The 21,712-nt window shown below is 42.7% G+C and overlaps 1 protein-coding gene across 2 annotated transcripts in view; it reads right to left on the bottom strand.

Annotated features, from left to right (window-relative positions):
• rars2 (arginyl-tRNA synthetase 2, mitochondrial) overlaps window positions 1–21,712 on the bottom strand; it is a 72,291-nt gene that overhangs the window by 45,335 nt on the left and 5,244 nt on the right. For both annotated transcript variants that reach the window (XR_013547291.1, XM_078399807.1), the window contains exons 3-9: window positions 13,046–13,148; window positions 11,838–11,921; window positions 11,591–11,688; window positions 9,676–9,731; window positions 7,690–7,773; window positions 7,158–7,234; window positions 1,986–2,144 (exon numbers count right to left, since the gene is read on the bottom strand). Coding sequence is in view for 1 of the 2 variants with exons in the window: in XM_078399807.1 (XP_078255933.1) it covers window positions 1,986–2,144; window positions 7,158–7,234; window positions 7,690–7,773; window positions 9,676–9,731; window positions 11,591–11,688; window positions 11,838–11,921; window positions 13,046–13,148 (661 nt within the window). In the remaining variant the exon portion in view is untranslated. The remainder of the gene's footprint in view (window positions 1–1,985; window positions 2,145–7,157; window positions 7,235–7,689; window positions 7,774–9,675; window positions 9,732–11,590; window positions 11,689–11,837; window positions 11,922–13,045; window positions 13,149–21,712) is intronic.

Here is a 21,712-nt window from a genome sequence, read left to right as displayed (position 1 = left end):
AGAACAAGAGACTCGAACATGGCAAATCCTACACACGCCAACAATTCCTCTGATACTCAACGAGGAAACACTGTCCTGCGCCCACTTCTCTTTCCCAGTTTTCTCTCTCCTACTACAATCAATCTGAATAAGGATCCTGACCCGAAATGTTGCATATCCATGTCCTCCAGAGATGATTCATAACCTGCTGAGTTACTCCAGCACTTTATGTTTCACGCAGGATTCCAGCAACTGCAGTTCCTTGTGTTGAGGGGAAATACTGATGTCTGCTTTGCAACTTTTGCAACAGTTGTCTCCATCACCTTTTTCATTAGATTGAATCTTTACACATGGACATGATTAATAAGTTCATTTTTATTTATAAAATTGTAGCCGTGTTTTAAACTTTGTTGTCCGAGCTGTTGAAGGGAATTTTCTTTAACACCTATATAATGGGCTGAAATCTTAACTGCTTAAACAAATTGTGACTGCACCATTTTTACTCGAGTTTCACTCGTTGAAATAAGCACTAGTGGGAACAATACATAATAACATTTAAATGCTATAAAAATCTAATTTGTATTGAATTAACTGGATATTAGGTTAAATCAGGACTGTAACACAGAATTCTAAGTTAAGGAATCCATATCTGCAAGTATTTTTGTTGATGTACTTTTATAGACAAGACAATAGGTGCAGGAGGAGACCATTTTGCCCTTCGAGCCTGCACCGCCATTCAATGTGATCATGGCTGATCATTCTCAATCAGTACCCCGTTCCTGCCTTCTCCCCATACCCCCTGACTCCGCTATCCTTAAGAGCTCCATCCAGCTCTCTCTTGAATGCATTCAGAGAATTGGCCTCCACTGCCTTCTGAGGCAGAGAATTCCACAGATTCACAACTCTCTGACTGAAAAAGTTTGTCCTCATCTCAGTTCTAAATGGATGAGATTTTGAGAACATTTTTTGAAAATGTTTTGAGAACATTTTATATTATAAATTGCAATGTTTGTACACATGACATCAATTATAATGTAAACTTGATGCACTAACTATAACAACATGACAGTCATAACATTTTTAATACCTTTCTTATTCTCTTAGTTAACAAAATGTACAGCAGAAACATTCTTGCATTTCAACAAACCATACTTCTCGATTTCCAAAACGAACATCAATTTTGGGTTGTAGCAGTAAGTGATCTTGAAGTACCAAATAAGGGTAATGTAATGTAATAATAGTATTTTTAATATCAGCAAAGAGTTACATTTGTGTACACTGGTTAAATTATCATTGGTTCTCCGTGTATTCCATGTACAATAGGATGGCAACTCGTATAATCCTATTCTTGATGTCGCCCCATTGCAGAATTCTCTAATTGGGCAATTAGACAACATTTGAAGCCTCCTTGCTAGACAATGTATCTTTTTTTCCAAAGGAGGTATCATTACATACTGACTAAATGGTCAAATCTAATCCAGTTTAATTTCTTTCGAGATACAGTACGGAAACAGGCCCTTCGGCCCGCCGAGCCTGTGCTGACCAGCGATCACCGCTAACACCAACACAATCCTACCCACGGGGGGGCAATTACAATTTATTTTTTACCGGAGCCAATTAATCTATGAACCTGTACGCCTTTGGAGTGTGGGAGAAAAACAGGAGCACGCAAAGAAAACCCACACGGTCACAGTGAGAACGTATAAACTCTGTAAAAACAGCACCCATGGTCAGGATCGAACCCGGGTTGCTGGCCCTGTAAGCCAACAACTCTATCGCTGTGTGACTGTGTCATTTGTGATGGTAGAGACCAATGTAGGTAAAAGTCTGAAGAAGGGTCTAGACCCGAAGCGTCACCTATTCCGTTTCTTCAGAGATGCTGCCTGATCCGCTGAGTTACTTCAGCTTTTTGTGTATCTTCGGTGTAAACCAGCATCTGCAGTTCCTTCCTACACTAAACATACAAATTTCCTGTATCAGAGCAGTTATGGTTCATAATTTCTCACCTGATAGGTTTTCTCGTACTCTTCAATGCTTATAGTCTTAAAATGCTGCCATAATGCCAAGGTCTGTTTATCCCCACATTCCAGCTTTTTGAAAAATTCTTGTGCTGCCCTTTGGATGTCTTCACGATCCTCCGCCAGTCTGTTCACTTCAACGTAAACCTGCATGTTCACATTCAAGAGTTCGGTATTAATAAACCAGCTGAATAACTTTTGAACAATATTTAACCCACTGCTAGTGACAATTTATCAGATCTTTGCATTTGACAATTTATCTCCACTGAACAGAATAATTATTTCTTTCATGTGGAACGCCACTTCAAAGTTCCAACAAAATTTGATTTTCTTGACACAAAAAGGTACAATTTCCCACTTTTCAGGGAAGAAGAATTCCTGGTTTCTTATAAGAAAAGTAGTGGAAACGTTTCCCACTGAAAAAGTAAGCAAACTTTACCAGCAAAAAGCAAATTTCTTTATCAGTTAAAATAGTAAAAGAGTGCAGACAAAGATTACAGAAATGTTTACTTACCACAAAACCATCATCTTCACCCTGTACACTAGCACTATCCTACACACTGGGGACAATTTTAATAATTTTACTGAGGCCAATTAACCTCCAAGCCTGTACATCTTTGGAGTGTGGGAGGAAATCAGAGCACCCGGTCCACTCCCACACGGACACAGGGAGAACGTACAAACTCTGTACAGACAACACCCGTAGTCAGGATTGAACCCGGTCTCTGCTGCTGTTAAGGCAACAACTTTACTGTTGCGCCACCGTTCGGTCCCTCTTATTTCAATTATATGGTGCTCAGGAGATCATATCTAGAGTATTTTGTACATCTCTATACCCAAGGAAGGATAGACGTGATAGAGGAGTTCATTGTATAGGCTTGCTAGGTGGATTGGTGGGATAGTGAGTTTGTTATATGAAGAAATATTAAATCGACCATGCAGTCTGCCGTGTGCCCAAATTTGTACTCCGAGTTTAGAAGATTTAGAAGTGATCCCAAGGAAACATACCTTGAGGAGAATTTACGAATGGGGGGAAGGGAGAGCAAGAGCGGAGCTGCGGGATGTAGAAGAGACCCTAGTGAGAGCCTCATCTATAATGGAAGAGGGGAAGCCCCGTTTCCTGAAGAATGAGGACATCTCTGATGCCCTAGTGTGAAACACCTCATCCCGGGCGCAGATGTGGCGTAGACGGAGGAATTGGGAGTATGGGATAGACTTTTTGCAGGAGACCGGGTGGGAAGAAATGTAGTCCAGATAGCTGTGCGAGTCAGTGGGTTTATAGTAGATGTCAGTATTTACGAATGGGGGGAGGGGGAGCAAGAGCCACCTATATCCTTCCTTTGTCCCGCCCCCCCTGACATCAGTCTGAAGAAGGGTCTCGACCCGAAACGTCGCCCATTCCTTCTCTCCTGAGATGCTGCCTGACCTGCCGAGTTAATCCAACATTTTGTGAATAAATACCAAGGAAACATATGGACTTCTCAAGAGGCTTGCCAAGATGGATGGGGGCTTGATGTATGCTTGGACTGGAGTGGCTTCAACCGTGAGTTACGGTACCAAAATAAGGCACTCACAGCCACGACAGGCATCTAGCCTCCATCCATCGTGTCAAGCCTCTTGAGAATTTTGTATGCTTCAATGAGATGAATAGGACTTTCATCATCCTGATGGTAGAAAATCTTTGCATTTTTCTACCTAAAACAGTTGAGGAAGTTCAATTGATGAATGTACACAAGACTTCGTAGATTTGTGAACATTAAGGGCATAAAAGGATATGGAGTTAGTTTAGGTAAGTGGCAGAGGAACAGTCTGAATAAGGGTCCCAACCCAAAGCTTCACCTATCCATGTTCTCCAGGAATGCTGCTTAACCCACTAAGTCACTACAACACTGTTATTTTTTGACAGAGGTGATAGTTCAGGTATGACCTTATTAATTACTTCGAGAGGACACTCGTTTATCTTTGAAGCTCACAACAATAAATTTGTTTGCCTGAATGTTTGCTGCATATAATCTATCCATTGAACTCTGCTTCTGTTCGCACTAGTGACCATATCAGTTATTTGAGATCCAATCTCTGGAATTTACTTTCAAAAATCCTGACTTCCCCACTGACCTCTTCCGATAAGAAATTTCTTGTAACCTATTTGTATTGTCAAACGTTGTGTCCTACCCCAAACCCCACCCCCCTTCTAATATCATCTTCTTTGGCTCGAGATCATTCCTTTCCCCCTCCCCAATCTGATGTTTCAGTTTCTGAGACTTCTTTCCACCTAATGGGCATGCTGGTCTTATTGCAAGTAGACACAAATGCTGGAGTAACTCAGTGGGACAAGCAGCATCTCTGGAGAGAAGGGATGGGTGATGTTTCAGGTCGAAACCCTTCTTCAGACTGATGTTAGCGGAGTGGGAAGGACAGAGATAGAATGTAGTTGGAGACAGTAAGACTGGTGGGAGAATTGGGAAGGGGATGGAGAGAAAGGGAAAGCACCCAAGTGAAATATGTAGGAAAATAACTGCAGATGCTGGTACAAATCGAAGGTATCACAAAATGCTGGAGTAACTCAGCGGGTCAGAGATGCTGCCTGACCCGCTGAGTTACTCCAGCATTTTGTGATACAAGCGAAATATGAGGTGCTGTTCCTCCAATTTGCGCTGGGCCACACTCTGACAATGGCGGAGGCCCAGGACAGAAAGGTCAGATTGGGAATGGGAGGAGAAGTTTAGGCCCCTCCCCGGCCATCCTTCTGGTCTTATTGTAATCCGGCTATTCATATTAGTACAGGGAATTCTAGTTTCAATCAGGTAAACTGTTACGCATTTCAGAAATGATCCAATGAGGTAATTGACTGTAGGTATAGACTTCACAAAATACATCATTCAAGTACAGCTCTCATTTCTGGACCTGGATAAACCATCTTGCAAAACCATTTTTAACCTCATTTACAATATTTTTCTTGCAAAAATAAGTATACTCCTACTCTCAAGGTCCACCTATGATGCACACTTCACGTTCATTACACGAATTGTCACTTTCAAGGGGGAGGGATTAGGAACAAAAAATATCAACCAAACGGAAGTTTATCATGGCCTTTCAACCAAAACACTTGCCTCTGAACGGATGAATCATGATCGGATGAACCAACAGGATCATCTGTGTTATGGCTGAAAGTGAAATCTCTGTGCATCCATATAACAAAAGTATTACACTGAAAAGCTGATCTGGATTCATGGTTTTATTTGATCAGGTCAGAGACATGGTCATTTTCCAAGTTTATTAAGTTAACAATTTGGAACATATTGAATCCAAAAGAATTAAAATGGATTTATGCACAGATACGATACCATCAGTTTGAGCATCTCACTATATTTAAGAGGGAGTTAGATGTGGCCCTTGTGGCTAAAGGGATCAGGGGGTATGGAGAGAAGGCAGGTACAGGATACTGAGTTGGATGATCAGCCATGATCATATTGAATGGCGGTGCAGGCTCGAAGGGCCGAATGGCCTACTCCTGCACCTATTTTCTATGTTAGTCCAAACAAATTCAATGGTGTGACAAGTTTAATATTTCCTCCCAAAATGTTTCCATGCAACAGCCAACTTGAATGGATCGGGTAAACACACAGAATCTCTTGCCCAGAGTAGGGGAGTTGAGAACTAGAGGACCTAGGTTTAAAGTGAGGGGGGAAAGATTTAATGGGAATACAAGGGGTAACTTTTACAACGTTGGTGGGTGCATGGAACAACCTGCAGGAGGAATTAGTTCAGGCAAGTACTTTCGCAATGTTTAAGAAATATTTAGACAGGTACATGGATAGGATAGGTTTAGAGGGATAAAGGCCAAAAGCAGGCAGGTGGGACTAGTGTAGATGGGACACGTTGGTCGGCAAGTTGGGCCAAAGGGCCTGTTTAGAAGCAGGTTGCTTGTTGGTGGGAAAGCTGCCAAGAGTGGGTGGGAGACGAGCTAAAGATCACAGAACAGGGCCAACATGTGGGCAGTGCAATGTCCTTGTAATCCTAATATACAGCCATCTGAATGTCACAGGTGTGATCTGACATTTTGGTGTCAGATCACAGGATGCTCATAGCTTTCAAAACCAGGGAGAAAATTCCTGATGGTTCTGGCCTATAAACATGGATCAAAGGTATTTCAATGTGAGGGAATTAAAAACGATTTGGATATCCTGACCTGCAAAAGCAAAAAATTGCAAGTTTACACATATCCTGACCCAGCTGACCTGAGGGGTGGTGGGTGAATAGGAAGGGGTATTAGAATTACCCTTCTACATGTACTTTAGACATGGTCGTTAACACAGCTTTCAACGCCCATTTTTTGTCCCACATTACAAAGTATGTACAACCACTTTGTAATAAACTGAAATAGTAAAAGTGTTATTTCATGCATGTTGATGGTGCAAAGTTTAGTTTTTTGCCCTTCCAACAGATTATCTGATGTTTGATTGCTCAACACTCTCTAATGTACATACTTTCCCATTATGTTCTTAATCAAGGAGGTTAAGTACTAACTTTTTGATGTGTAACTATCTTCACTTTTGAATGGTCTTTTTGGAGGAGTTGAGCAGGCTATTGATCTTTGTGCATCTAACCCTTTGATTAATACAGGAACATACCTGTATTAAAAATAAGAACTGTGACAATATTGCAATATGCCAGTTCATCACCACATCTTAACATTCTACACTTGATTGCAATTATCAACCTCAACTTTTACATAGTAATGTATGCTGAGCAGATTTTCTGCATCAACAATAATCTAAGGTTTATTGAAAACAATATTGCTTCTCATTAATTCTATGTTCACATTTTTATACAATATTGCTCCTCAGTAATTCTATTTTCACATTTTTATACAATATTGCTCCTCAGTAATTCTGTTCACATTTTTATACAATATTGCTCCTCAGTAATTCTATGTTCACATTTTTATACAATATTGCTCCTCAGTAATTCTATGTTCACATTTTTATACAATATTGCTCCTCAGTAATTCTATGTTCACATTTTTATACAATATTGCTCCTCAGTAATTCTATGTTCACATTTTTATACAATATTGCTCCTCAGTAATTCTATTTTCACATTTTTATACAATATTGTTCCTCAGTAATTCTATGTTCACATTTTTATAGCTTTACTTACATCAAAAAGATGCTGCAAGGGATTTGCATTGAGCTTCTCTTCTGAACCGAACATCTGAAATCCTGCTCCTAGTAATCCTGAATTGATGGAACAAAGATCCAAGAAAGGTTATTGTTGTTTTTTTTAAAAATGCCGCATCACCATGTAAAACATCATAGGGGCAGAAAATACCCCAATGTCAGTGAATCATCTCATTCAACTCAACTGAATGCAGCCCGTATTTTCTGTCGTTTCTATTAGCTGGGATACCCACGTCACAAGGAGAACTGGATTGTATCCATGACTTCAGTTCAGTTGCTCCTGTCACCTACACGGGCAAGGAGCATGCTAATATTAGCCCTGGAAGAGACGAACATTTACAAGCAAAAGGCTAATTACCTCAGTACCCGAAGGGAAATGTAGGGCTTGGTAATTGCCTGACTCCTATTAATATTGCACAATTAGTTCAAATACATGTAAAAAATACGTCTTCGGGGAGTGCAAATATTGGTTAAAATAAACACATCGACTCTTCCATACACACGGCACTTACCAAACTGCAAGCCCCAATCACCGAGGTAGTTGATCCTGATCACATCATCTCCCAAAGCTTGCTTTAGGTTCGCTATGAAGTTGCCTAAGAAAACAGTACAATACAGTTATGAATATATTTCCGAGACATGATGATGAGTGATTGACTGTTCAGTCTTTTTCCCCAGGGTAGAGAATTCTAAAATATGAGGGCATAGACATAAGGTGAGAAGGGAGAGATTTAAGAGGGACCTTTTTTATCACTTATGAGTCTGCATCTGGAATGTTGCCAGAAGGAGCTATAGAAACAAATACAATTATGACTTTTAAAAGACGTTTGGAGAGATATATGAATAGGAATGGTTTAGTGGGCTATGGTTTAGTGGATTAGCCCAGTATGATAACTTGATCGATATGCACACGATGGGCCAAAGGGCCCGTTTCCTTTCTGTGACATGTCTCAAAATTAATATTGACCTATTATTTTTACACCCGTTATTTGTAGATCAATTTTGATATCTGTAATCTTGAGAAGGTTTTCACTTCTCACCCAGGCAGTAGGAAGCATACTTGACTAAAAGTTGCCAAACAGTTCTAGTATTGGTCTTGGCTCTGGTAGTGCCATTATCTACACGTTAAAAAGTCTCCGTTTCTAGGCTTGCATTTAGGTCATGAATACATAAGCCACACTGATAGTCCAGTGAAGTGTAAATAGTTCATAGGTTATAGGAGCAGTATTGGGCCATTCGACCAATCAAGTCTACTCCACCAATCAATCACGGCTGATCTAACTTTCCCTCTCAACCCCATTTTCCTGACTTCCCTCCATAACCCCTGACACTCGTACTAATCAAGAATCTGTCAATCTCCGCCTTAAAAATATTAATTGACGGCCTCCACAGTTGCCTGTGGCAATGAATTCCATAGATTCACCACCCTCTGACTACAGAAATTCCTCCTAATTTCCTTTCTAAAGGTACGTCCTTTTATTCTGAGGCTATGGTCTCCGGTACTAGACTCTCCCACTACCAGAAGGAAAGAGTGAGAGACCGCAAGGAGTATGCGTTTGCCTGAAGAGTAAAATGTTCATACCATTGGGCTACCCATTATAAAGGCTACCCAAGCAGAATACAATGTATCATACTAGTTTGTGTTTAGCCACATCCTGGCTGTGGAGAAGGCCAAGGACTGACAGGTCAGAGTGCGACGGGGAGTTGAAATGGCATGGACCAGAAGGTCAGGATGGCCAAGGTGGGCAGCACACCACAAAACAGTCACCTAGTTTACGCTTCGTCCTGCGATGTAGAGGAAGGCACATTGAGAGGGTAAGAACATGTTCTGCCAGGCTGATGAAAGGGTTGGTGGAGGGTAGTTGGTTGGTTCTTTGTTCCAGAAAGAGGTGGAGGGCCCCAAAATCTTCATGATGGAGGTTACCGGCGTATAAAGACCAGACATCCATTGTGACAATGAGTTGGTGGGGGCCCAGGAAATGGTGGAGGGCGTGAGGTGTGTCCTGGATGTGGGAGGTAAAGAGATTGGACAAAGGGAGGCAGGACAGAGTCAAAGTATGATGAGCTAAGTTCAGTGGGGCGAGAACAAGCAGAAGTGCAGACCTACCCGAACCGTCCAGATGCCCAGACTAACAATCCTGAGACCAGAGTTCAAATTCTATCATGGCAATTTAAATACAGTTAATAATCTGGAATCTAAAAACTTAGTGTTAATGATGACCATAAAACTAAAGGTTATTATGAAAATACACATCTGATTCAGGAAGAAAATCTGCCATCCTGCCCTGGCATTGCCCATGTATGATTGTAGACCAGGCTTGTGGTTAATTCTTAAATACCCTCTCAAACGGCCTGGCAAGCCATTCAGTTCAAGGGAAATTGGAGATGGGTAATAAATGTTGGCCTTACGTGCAACGTTCAGGTACTGACAAATGACTAAATATTTTTAAAATCTGATGTTGTGAGTTTAGGATTAGCAAAGGACATAAAATATTCACCTATGATTGTTGAACGCAAATGTCCTGCATGAAATTTCTTCGCAATATTTGGTGAACTGTAAAAAAGAAACGTAATGTTAACATTGCTCAACCTTCCACCTGAGATTGGAAGACCTACCCCAAACTATTCAAGATGCCCCAGAGTTAAAAGTGATAATAGAGTCAGAGTCTTACAACGTGGAAACAGGCCCTTCGGCCCAATTTGCCCACATCCAAGTCCCACCTACCCAAATCCCACCTGCCTGCATTTGATCCTCTTTTGCAGCTACGGGTAGCCTAGCAGGTACAGAGCAAGATGGCTCCAGTCAATGAACACCAATTATCTCGGCACCGGGTCATTGCTGCTAATTCACCAATGACCTCAGCTCAACCTAGGGGACAGACATGGGGTTCTGCACTGTCAATTTGTCAAGCAATTTGTGTCCATATACAGCAAGATCTGGACAACTACCAGGGAGTTGGACTGAAACTTGCCACTTGTGATAGTCTGAAAATGCCCACAACAAGGAGATAAGCTGCTCAACTCCCTGTGAGATTCACTGGTATCACCACTACGTGACGTCAAAATTGTGGTTCACTACTGGCACAAACCTGAACTGAACTAGTCAAATAAATGCACGTCTACTGAAGTGGGTTAGAACAGGTGATCCTGCAATGTGTAGTTCACAGTCCGCCTCTCCGAAGCCAGTACACTAGCTTAAAGGCATGAATTTAAGCAAGATCTTGGAATACTCTTCACTTAATCTAAAAGGCTCTACTGCAAGAATATGGTGGAAGCTGGACATCAGCCAAGTGAAAGGAAACTGAGCTTCCAATAGGTGGTGTACTTTTATTGACTCTCTCTCCAATGTCACCTTGTTGAATTATTAATTCTCTCTCCAATATCAGCTTCTAGACAAATTCACTTTTTACGGAACCTCTCAGATGACTGAAAAGCCTTAAGGCCCAAACTTGTTATAATCTGATGTAGAAATTTATGATCATTGGTGAAGTTGTATACTATCGATATTCAATAATACTATTGGTATTCTGAACCTGTTCAGAGTAATAAAAACCTAACTTTTAAGTATTCTGAGCAAAATAAATCATTCATAAAGCCAGCTGAGGGGTGATTTTTCAGAGATGTATAAGATCATTAGGGGAATAGAAAGGGTGAATGCACATAGCTTAGCTTAGTTAAGTTTAAAGATACAGCACGGAACCAGGGGCTTCGGTCCAGGGGCTTCGGTCCAGAGTCTATACCGACCAGCGATCCCCATACACTCGCACCATCACATTTACAATCTTTACCAAAGGCAATTAACCTGCAAACCTGTATGACTTTGGACTATGAGAGGAAGCCAGGGCAACTGGAGAAATCCCTCGCGGTCACCGGGAGAACGTACAAACTCCGTACAGACAGCACCCGTAGTCAAGTATCTCCGCCGTAGTAAGGCAGCAACTCTACTGCAGCGTCACCATGTACTGGGTGGGTTTTTCCTCAGGTAGGGGAATCAAAAGCCAGAGTGAGTATGTTTATGGTGTGAGGGACAAGATTTAATGCAAACCCGAGGGACAAACTTTTCACTCAGATGGTGGTGGGTACATGGAACAAGCTCCGAGGGGAGATGATTGACACAAATAATATAACAGCATTTAAAAGATACTTGGACAGGTACATGGATAGGAAAGTTTTAGAGGGATATGGGCAAAGTCGGGCTAGCTTAGATGGGGCATCTTGGTCGGCATGGACGAGATGGGCAGACGGGCCTGTTTCAGTGCTATATTAAGTCATTCCGTGCTAGGCCAAGTCAATTTCACATGTAAATTAATGAAATTAATGAAAGGACTTAAAAGCATCAAAACTAATCCATTTGAAATCAGAAAAGTAAGAATTTTACTCTAATTTATGGTCTATTCTGCATCGGACACTTGCCTAAATTCAACTATAACTCTCCCACATGGGTAACTGCTGAAGAGTTCACTTGCTATTCCGTATCTTGAACCCTTCTTGAAGACCTCTTGCAAAACAACCTGTTACGCAAAAGAAAACAAAGAAAATAATTGTTACTCAAGAAGCAGAGTGGGTCATTTGCAGTCAAGTGTGAACAGTGCATGGTGATCATGCTTCCAAACAACTGCAAAGAACTTCTGAAAGTAGCACATGGATAAAACACACTCACCTCAGCCAGTAAGGATCGGTTCACTTTGAAATTAATGCTTGCTTGGCCAACAGCGATCTCAGTAATCACATCATCACAAGTTAACTACAATAAGAAGAAAAGAAAATATTTAGCAGCCTACACTTGCAGCTTAGTTCATAATGAAACGATGATCAGTGAACAGACGTCAAGCCAGGACCTTAGGTATTGGCTTCGAGTTGTACTCAGCTTTGTACATTTGACTTCACTGAATCTTTTTTCTTCAAAGGTTTAGATCACAAGACGATGCAATATTCACTTCATACCAATAATAACGATAATGCTCCGCGAATCAAAGTTTCAATGGTGCTTTATTGTCACATGTGCAAGTGCACAGTGAATTTCTTTTTTTTTTGCATACAGTTCAGTAAAGAATCGACATACCTAATCACAATCTCCAGTTATCAAAGTGTACAGAAATAGTCCACTGAGACCATTTACAAAAGGCGCCAGATTGTGGTACCATTTTAAAAGACCACTCCAGTTCTAGGTCTTTTGATCCAGGCGAGCCCCACAGAAGTTTATAGCATGATTTGGCCCATCTTTGCAATGCTAGCCAAAAAATATATATTTCAGATCCCATTTCTGGCACCATTGCTCTGAAGCTTATGATTCTTCAAGGGCTTGTCCAGGTACTGTTTAAATATGGAGAAGATGTCTGTATCTCTTCAGGCAGTGAGTTCCACATTTTATTACAGCAAACCCCCCCAGCAATTTATTCACTCGAATAAAATCTTTTTTTTCTCAACTTACCCTGTAATCCCAATTGTTTCCAACTATCCAATATCTCGAAGGCCTGGAGAGAGTGGATGTGGAGGGGTTGTTTCCACTAGTGGGAGAGTCTAGGACCAGAGGTCATCGCCTCAGAATTAAAGAACGTTTCTTTTGGAAGGAGATGAGGAGGAAATTCTTCAGCCAGAGGGTGGTGAACCTGTGGAATTCATTGCCACAGAAGGCTGTGGAGGCCGTCAATGGATATTTTTAAGGCAGAGATAGATAGATCCTTGATTAGCACGGGTGCCAGGTGTTATGTGGAAAAGCAGGGGAATGGGGTTAAGATGGACAGATAGATCAGCCATGATTGAATGGTGAAGTATACATGATGGGCTGAATGGCCTAATTCTGCTCCTATCACCTGTGACCCCCCTGATAACACAGTACATATAACTTGATAACATTATTAATAGTACCTTCTCGGACAGCTCCTTTGTTTGACTTGGAACAGTCGATCCTAACTTTAAATACCCATTCGCCAGCAGAGAGTTCACTGACACCCGGAAATCTAGAGTCTGTCTGAAAAACATTGGTGAGAATTTGATCAACTTGCATTTACACGGCACATTAATAAGGCAGTCTTGGGGGCCAAGGCAAGATGGCACGGTTGAGACTATTACAACCTCTGAAAATACAAGTAATATGCCCTCTATCATCTGAGCCGATCACCAAAACTAACAGTTATATGTTACATGTAACAGAGTTCTGGGAGAGGTTAAGTAATACACCCATTCCTTCTCTCCAGAGATGCTGCCGGTCCCAATGAGTTACTCCAACATTTTGTGTCTATCTTCAGTTTAAACCAGCATCTGCAGTTCCTTGAATGGTAAGCTGTGAAAACGACAGATTAAAGCAGGCGATCAAGGAAATGCAGAATGGTTCATTGTTAACTGAGAGGAAGGAGTGTGATAATGAGGCATACAAACAGTAAAATGAATCAGGAGGACAGTGAAACTAGTCGGAGAACTAGTGTGAGGGAGGGACAGAAAGCAAGGGTTACTTGAAATTAGAGAAACTAAAAGTATGACCGCTGGGTTGTAAGCTGCCCAAGCGAAATAGGAGGCCCAATTTGCATTGGGCCTCATTCTAACAGTGGAGAAGGCCCAGAACAGAAAAGGTCAGTATGGGAATGGGAGGGCGTTAGATGTCTGAGACATGCTGATAGGCATGATGATACAACTCAGGTGAGTTGACAATGGAAGAGAACAGTTCAATATGGTGCCATGGAGTTTTAGAGCAATACACAATTGAAATAGACCCTTCGGCCCACCGAGTCCACGCTGACACCCATTCACATGCTACGTGTGATCGCACTTTCTCGACCAATTCCCCAATCACTAGGCGCAATTTATAGTGGCCAAGTAATCTACCGAATGTCTTTGGGAAGAAACTGGAGCACCTGGAGGAAACCCATGCAGTCACAGGAAAGACGCACACAGACATGCACACGCCTGAGGCCAGGATTAAACCCGGGCCTCTGGTGCCGTGATGCAGAGGCTCTACCATCTGTGCCATCCTAAATTAGGGGCTTTAATTAAGGACGGTGTTAAATCTGGCATGGGTCCATTCATCAAATTTCCGTTTCATCCAAAATAATATGTTTGATAGATATAAAAGCAAATTGAAGGATTACCACTGAATATTAAGCATCTGACAGCTACAAACAAATGTGTTACAAACCACTGTGTCACAAAGTAATGCAGAAAGATATGAACAGTGTATATGGTCTTGCAGAGTATCTGATAATGTTGAACATGATCCATGATACGGAGATTCAATGCCTGGTTGGGAATGGTTAAGAAATGAGCTGTAGTGTAGCACACTACACTACAGTTGATGAGTTAAATGAAACTGGGAACATTGAGAAATTGGGGTCTCAATAATACAATGACTTAAATGATCTGGACCTAATAAACTCAATTTGAAGGGGTCAGATCAAGGTTCAATGTTTGTTTATTGTCAAATGTACCAATTAAGGCATAGTGAAATTCAGATTGCCAGAGAGTCATACCAATAAAGAGCAACAAGGCACCCAAATAAATTTTTAACATGATCATCCACCACAGCGACTCTCCCACATTCCTCACTGTGATGGAAGGCAAAAAAGTTCAATCTTCTTCCCGGCTTTGTTCTCCCGCGGTCGGGGCACTCGAATCTTCCGTTGTCGGGGCAATCTTGGCTCCCGCAACCGGCGGTGGAGCCCTCCGCGTCGGGGTGATTAAGCTCCCGCATCGGGGGGGGGGGGGGGGGGGGGGGAATCTTAGCTCCACACGCCGGGCGATCAGACTCCCGAGTCGGGGCTAGACGAATCTCCTGCGGCTTGGAGCTTCATATATATACAGCCGGAAACAGGCCTTTTCGGCCCTCCAAGTCCGTGCAGCCCAGCGATCCCCGTACATTAACACTATCCTACACCCACTAGGGACAATTTTTACATTTACCCAGCCAATTAACCTACATACCTGTACGTCTTTGGAGTGTGGGAGGAAACCGAAGATCTCGGAGAAAACCCTCGCAGGTCACGGGGAGAACGTACAAACTCCTTACAGTGCAGCACCCGTAGTCAGGATCGAACCTGAGTCTCCGGCGCTGCATTCGCTGTAAAGGTTTCCCCTGACCCCCCCCACATAAAACAAGCCAGAGAACATTAACGCCTACATTAACATTAACACATACTTTTTAAAACACACGAAAAATAACAAAAAAGACGAAAAGACAGACAGACTGTAGGCGAGGCTGCCATCCCTGACTACGCCACCCGATGAGACCAAAGCAGGAGAAAGAGTGAAATGAGTAGTCATTAGAGTATTAGAATTGTACAGCATGGAAAAAGGTACTTTGGCCTAACGTGCCCACGCTGACCAACGTGCCCTATCGACAATAGTCACAACTTCCTGCATTTGGCCCTAAACCTATCCTATCCATGTAACTATCCAAATGTTTTTTAAACATGTAATATTATCTGCCTACGGCCGTTCATTTCATATACTTACCACCCTTTGTGTAAATAAAGTTGCCCCTCAGGTCCCTATTAAATCTTTACCCTTCCCTCACCTGAAATGTCAACTCTCTGTCTCTTTCCACAGATGCGACCTGACCTGCTGAGTATTTCTGGCACTTTTCTGTTTTTATTTTAGATTTCCAGCATCAGTCATCTTATGGATTTTCCATTTAATTATGTATTTATTTTAGCATTGAACACTTCAAACACATCTACTATCAATGGCTGTCATCAATGATGACATTCAATACATTGGCTGTCATCAATGATGGACAATATTTTCTACATATCCCAGTAAACTGGGGGCTGAAGAGAGTTATTTCATAGCATTTGTTTCATGACGGCTAGAATACAAAAACAGGGATGTAATGCTGAGGCTTTACAAGGCGCTGGTCAGGCCACATTTGGAGTACTGTGAGCAGTTTTGGGCCTCATATCCGAGGAAGGATGTGCTGGCGTTGGAGATGGTACAGAGGTTTATGAGAATTATCCCAGGAATGATTGGCTTAACATAAGATGAGCGTTTGAAGGCACTGGGCCTGTACTCGCTGGAGTTTAGAAGGATGACCCTCATTGGAATTTACCGAATAGTGTAAGGCCTGGATAGAGTGAATGCGGAGAAGATGTTTCCACTGGTTGGAGAGTCCAGGACCAGAGGCCATAGCCTCAGAATAAAAGGACGTACCTTCAGAAAAGAGATGAGAAGGAATTTCTTTAGTCAGAGGGTGGTGATTCTGTGGAATTCAATGCCACAGAAGGCTGTGGATGCCAAGTCAATGGATATTTTTAAGGCAGAGATTGATAGGTTCTTGATTAGTATGGATGTCAGGGGCTATGGGGAGAAGGCAGGAGAATGGGGTTGAGAGCGAAAGACAGATCAACCATGATTGAATTGCAGAGTAGACTTGATGGGCCGAATTCTGCCCCTCAAAATTATGAATGCACATTTATAATCAGTGGACTTTGTCATCTTGACTGCATGGCACAGCAGTTGTGAAAGAACAGTGCTTTTTTTGTGATGGTACACTGTGTACCAGTCCCTCTAAAATGTTAAATGTCATTATTTTGTTTTCGGGCCACCTGACACATACGTTTATTGATCATGCATGCTGGCAACTTTCGCATACCCAAAAAGCAGAGTGAAAAGTCATTATAAACAAAGGCGCCAATCAGTTCTCGTGTTGTAAACCAAAAAATTGGTAAATTGAGTGCAATCTATACTTAATAGCCTCCCACATTACCAACTTTCGAAGCCACTCTGTGGTAAAGTAGAAACCGGCTGAGTCACTGTTGCATGCGTCCTCTTAAAGAAAATTGCATGTATTGCATTCAAGAGAGAGCTAGATAGAGCTCTTAAGGATAACTCCTGCACCTATTGTCTATTGTATTTAGGTGTGCCCAGCTATAATAATAATAATAATAATAATACATTACATTTGTATAGCGCTTTTCTAGACACTCAAAGACGCTTTACAGGGTAAATAAGACATAAAAATAAATAAATAAACAAACAGAAAAGGAAGAATAAGGTGAAGCGACGGTCAGTGGTTGAAGGCAGTGTTGAACAGGTGAGACTTCAGTGATGTTTTGAATGTGGTGAGTGAGGAGGAGTCTCTGATGGTTTGGGGTAGTGAGTTCCAGAGGGTGGGAGCAGCGATGGAGAAAGCCCTGTCCCCCCAGGATCTGAGTTTGGTCCGGATGGGGGGGGGACAGGAGGTTAGCAGCAGCAGAGCGAAGGGTGCGGGTGGGAGCGTGTCTGTGGAGGAGGTCAGTCAGGTAGGATGGGGCCAGGTTATGGAGGGCTTTGTAGGTCATGAGGAGGATTTTGTACTGGATTCTCTGGGGGATGGGGAGCCAGTGGAGCTTGTAGAGGACGGGGGTGATATGGTCACGGGTCGGGGAGCGGGTGAGTAGACGGGCACTATCTTTCAGTTAGTGCACGCCAGATACAATGCTGGCAGCAATCAAAACCGTAGCCCAAATAATTACCCACAGGGAGAGAGTTGGACTGCAAAATCAAAAATATCCACACGGTGAAACGGAGGTCTCTTTCATCCGCTGAGTCTGCCTTAGGCCAAGTAATTTACAGCGTGTTGCTGTTATGCTTTCACATTCCGTTCCTGATAATCACTAAATGTCAAATCAATTCAATGGCACAACCTAATGTAATAACAGAAACAAGGAACTGCAGATGCTGGTTTACAAGAAAAAGACACAAAATGCTGGAGTATCTCAGCAGGGGAATACAGATAGGTGGCGTTTTGGCTTGGGACACTTTTTAATCTTTCTTTTAAACTTGTTCTTGGCAAGGCCAGAATTTATTTTATATGATTTTTTTTTTTTATTACGATAGATATATGTTATTGGAAAGATATTGTCAAGCTGGAATGGGTACAGAGAAGATTTACAAGGATGTTGCCAGGGCTCGAGGGACTGAGCTTATGGGAGAGGTTGAGCCGGCTGGGACTCTATTCCTTGGAGTGTAGGAGGATGAGGGGGGATCTTATAGAGAGGTATATAAAATCATGAGATGAATACATCAGGTAGATGCACAGTCTATTGCCCAGTGTAGATGAATTGAGGACCAGAGGACATAGGTTTAAGATGAAAAGATATAATAGGAATCTGAGGGGTAAACTTTTCCACACAAAGGGTGGTGGGTGTATGGAACAAGCTGCTAGATGAAGTAGTTGAGGCAGGGATTATCCCAACATTTAAGAAACAATTAGACAGGTACATTATTTCACAAAATGCTGGAGTAACTCAGCAGGTCAGGCAGCATCTCAGGAGAGAAGGAATGCGTGATGTTTCGGGTCGAGACCCTTCTTCAGGCTGAAGAAGGTTCTCGACCCAAAACGTCACCCATTCCTTCTCTCCTGAGATGCTGCCTGACCTGCTGAGTTACTCCAGCATTTTGTGTTATAAATACCTTCGATTTGTACCAGCATCTGCAGTTATTTTCTTAGACAGGTACATTGATAGGGCAGGTTTGAAGAGATATGGACCAAATGCGGGTAGTTGGGACTCGTGTAGCTGGGACATGTTGGGTCGAAGAGCCTGTTTCCACGCCATATCACTCTCTGACTATTGTTTTATCTATTTATTTTTTATTTGATTTTTTATTATTATTATTATTATTGTTAAAATATGGAAGGGGCAGTAGAATGGCGGTGGTGAACAGTCTTCTTGAACTGCTGCAGCTCTGCTGTAGTGTTTTTGGCCATGGAGTTCCTGGATTTAGCAATCACGACGCACGGAAATATATTTCCAAGACAGGATGGTGTGCGCTTTGGATGGGCAACTGCTGGCGGTGGTGCTGCCATGTGCCCGTGACCGTGGTCTTTCTTCGTGGTAGAGGTTGTGGGTTTGGGAGGGGCTGTCGGAGTAGCTTGGGTGAGAGACCACTGTAGGCATTGCACGTTCATAAGTTCGTAAAGTCTGGGAGCAGAATTAGGCCATTCGGACCATTAAGTCTACTCCCCCATTCAATCATGGCTGATCTCTCATTCCCTCTCAACCGCATTCTCCTGCCTTCGCCCCATAACTCCAGTCACCCGTACTAGTCAATCTCCGACTTAAAAATAACATTGACTTGGCCTTCACAGCCTTCTGCGGCAATGAATTCCACAGATTCACCATCCACTGGCCCCATAGCAGAAGCGTCCACGTCGCGGGGCTCTAAACTGGAAGTGTCCTGAGCTAATTCTGCTACCAGCATCATCTACTTTACAAGTGAGGCTCCCGCTGATTGTCGCCGGAAGATTGCGCCTTTTTCAGAACGGACGATGACAGTGATGTAACATTTGAATGATGAACATGAAAGAAGACGACCACCTTCTGACCAAAGAAATTCCTCCTCGTCTCCTTTCTAAAGGTACAACCTTTTATTCTGAGACTATGACCTCTGGCCCAAGACTCTCCCACTCGTGGAAACATCCTCTCCACATCCACTCTCTCCAGGTCCAATGGTACAGATTGATGCCAGTGGTGGAAGGATCAGGGGGTTAGGATGATAGAATGGTTGTCAATTAGGTTACTTAGTCTTGGATGGTGTCAAGTTTCTGGACAAGTGTTGGAAAGCACTCAATCAGCACAGAGGAAACCGGAGCACCCTGAGAAAGCGCATGCAGTCACAGGGGAGAACGTGCAAACTACGTGCAGACAGCACCAGAGGTCAGGATCAAACACAGGTGTGCAGCGCTGTAATGCAGTAATTCTACCACTGTGGCACCCTCCTATATACCTGGATATATTTCCACATTGCCGAGCCAACGCCAGTGGTCTATCTGTACTGCAACAGCTGAATGCTAGTTCTAAAGTGCATGTGTTTAGTACTTTATTTGAGATGTTGTTTCTTCCCATCTTCACCGTGTTATAGAAAAGATGTTGTCAAGCTGGAATGGGTGCAGCGAAGATTTACAAGGAGGCTGCCAGGAATTGAGGGCCTGAGCTGTTGGGAGAGGTTGAGCAGGGCTAGGACCCTATTCCGTGGAGCGCAGGAGGATGAGAGGTGATCTTATGGAAGTTTACAAAATCATGAGAGGAATATATCAGATAGACGCAGAGTCTTTTGCCCAGAGTAAGGGAAATCGACAATCAGAGGACATAGGTTTAAGGTGAGAGGGGAAAGATTTAATAGGAATCTGTGGGGTAACGTTTTTTTTTTACACAAATGAGCTGCCAGAGGAGGTAGTCGAGGAAGGTACTATTGCAACGTTTAAGAAACATTTAGACAGGTACATGGCTAGGACAGGTTTAGAGAGATATAGGTCAAACGCAGACAGGTGGGACTAGTATAGACGGGACACATTGGTCGGTGTAGGTACTTTGGGCCGAAGGGCCTGTTTCCAAGTTGTATTACTATTTCCTTTGCTGAATTCAGCTCTCAGCTGGGGTTTTTTTATATCACAAGGGATGATAGTCTGGATGAAGGGTCTCAACCCCAAACATTGACTATATATTTCCCTCCAGATGCTGGATGACCTGCTCAGTTCCTCCACGAGGTCTCCTTTCTTTGCTACAGCTTCCAGCATCTGCATTCTCTTGTGGCTCCAATGTCAAAAAGATGTTTTTGTAAGTCATATAAATAGGAGTCAGCAGTTTGCTTTATCCAATCCATATTTAATTACACATGCCAGGGGAATTGCTGTTAGTAACATGCAGATGACCAGCGTATCTTTTTATTTGTAGCTGTTCCCAATAAATAACTAATGCATAGAAAAAAATCTTTACTGCAAAAAAATTGTTTTTTAGAAAAGGAATACTGACATAGAAACATAGAAAATAGGTGCAGGAGTAGGCCATTCAATATGATCATGGCTGATCATTCAGCTCAGTACCCCCTGATCCCTTTAGCAAAAAGGGCCACATCTAACTCCCTCTTAAATATAGCCAATGACCTGGCCTCAACTACCTTCTGTGGCAGAGAATTCCAGACTCACCACTCTCTGTGTGAAGAAATGTTTTCTCATCTCGGTCCTAAAAGACTTCCCCCTTATCCTTAAGCTGTGACCCCTGGTTCTGGACTCCCCCAACATCGGGAACAATCTTCCCGCATCTAGCCTCTCCAACCCCTTAAGAATTTTATATGTTTCTATAAGATCCCCCCTCAGTCTTCTAAATTCCAGCGAGTACAAGCCCAGTCTATCTAGTCTTTCCTCATATGTAAGTCCCGCCATCCCAGGGATCAATCTATGACTACATAGAATTACAGAAAATCAGATATAATGCCTGACCAGCTGCAGGTTATAGCTTCATATCATCATCATATATATATATACAGCGCGGAAACAGGCCTTTTCGGCCCACCAAGTCCGCGCCGCCCAGCGATCCCCGCACATTAACACTATCCTACACCCACTAGGGACATTTTTTTACATTTACCCAGTCAATTAACCTACATACCTGTACGTCTTTGGAGTGTGGGAGGAAACCGAAGATCTCGGAGAAAACCCACGCAGGTCACGGGGAGAACGTACAAACTCCTTACAGTGCAGCACCCGTAGTCAGGATCGAACCCGAGTCTCCGGCGCTGCATTCGCTGTAAAGCAGCAACTCTACCGCTGCGCTACCGTGCCACCCT

The sequence above is a fragment of the Rhinoraja longicauda genome, chromosome 5 (assembly GCF_053455715.1).
Source record: "Rhinoraja longicauda isolate Sanriku21f chromosome 5, sRhiLon1.1, whole genome shotgun sequence".
NCBI lineage: Eukaryota > Metazoa > Chordata > Chondrichthyes > Rajiformes > Arhynchobatidae > Rhinoraja > Rhinoraja longicauda.
Note: the sequence above shows the minus strand (reverse complement) of the source record. Positions and strands in the feature narration are given on the sequence as shown.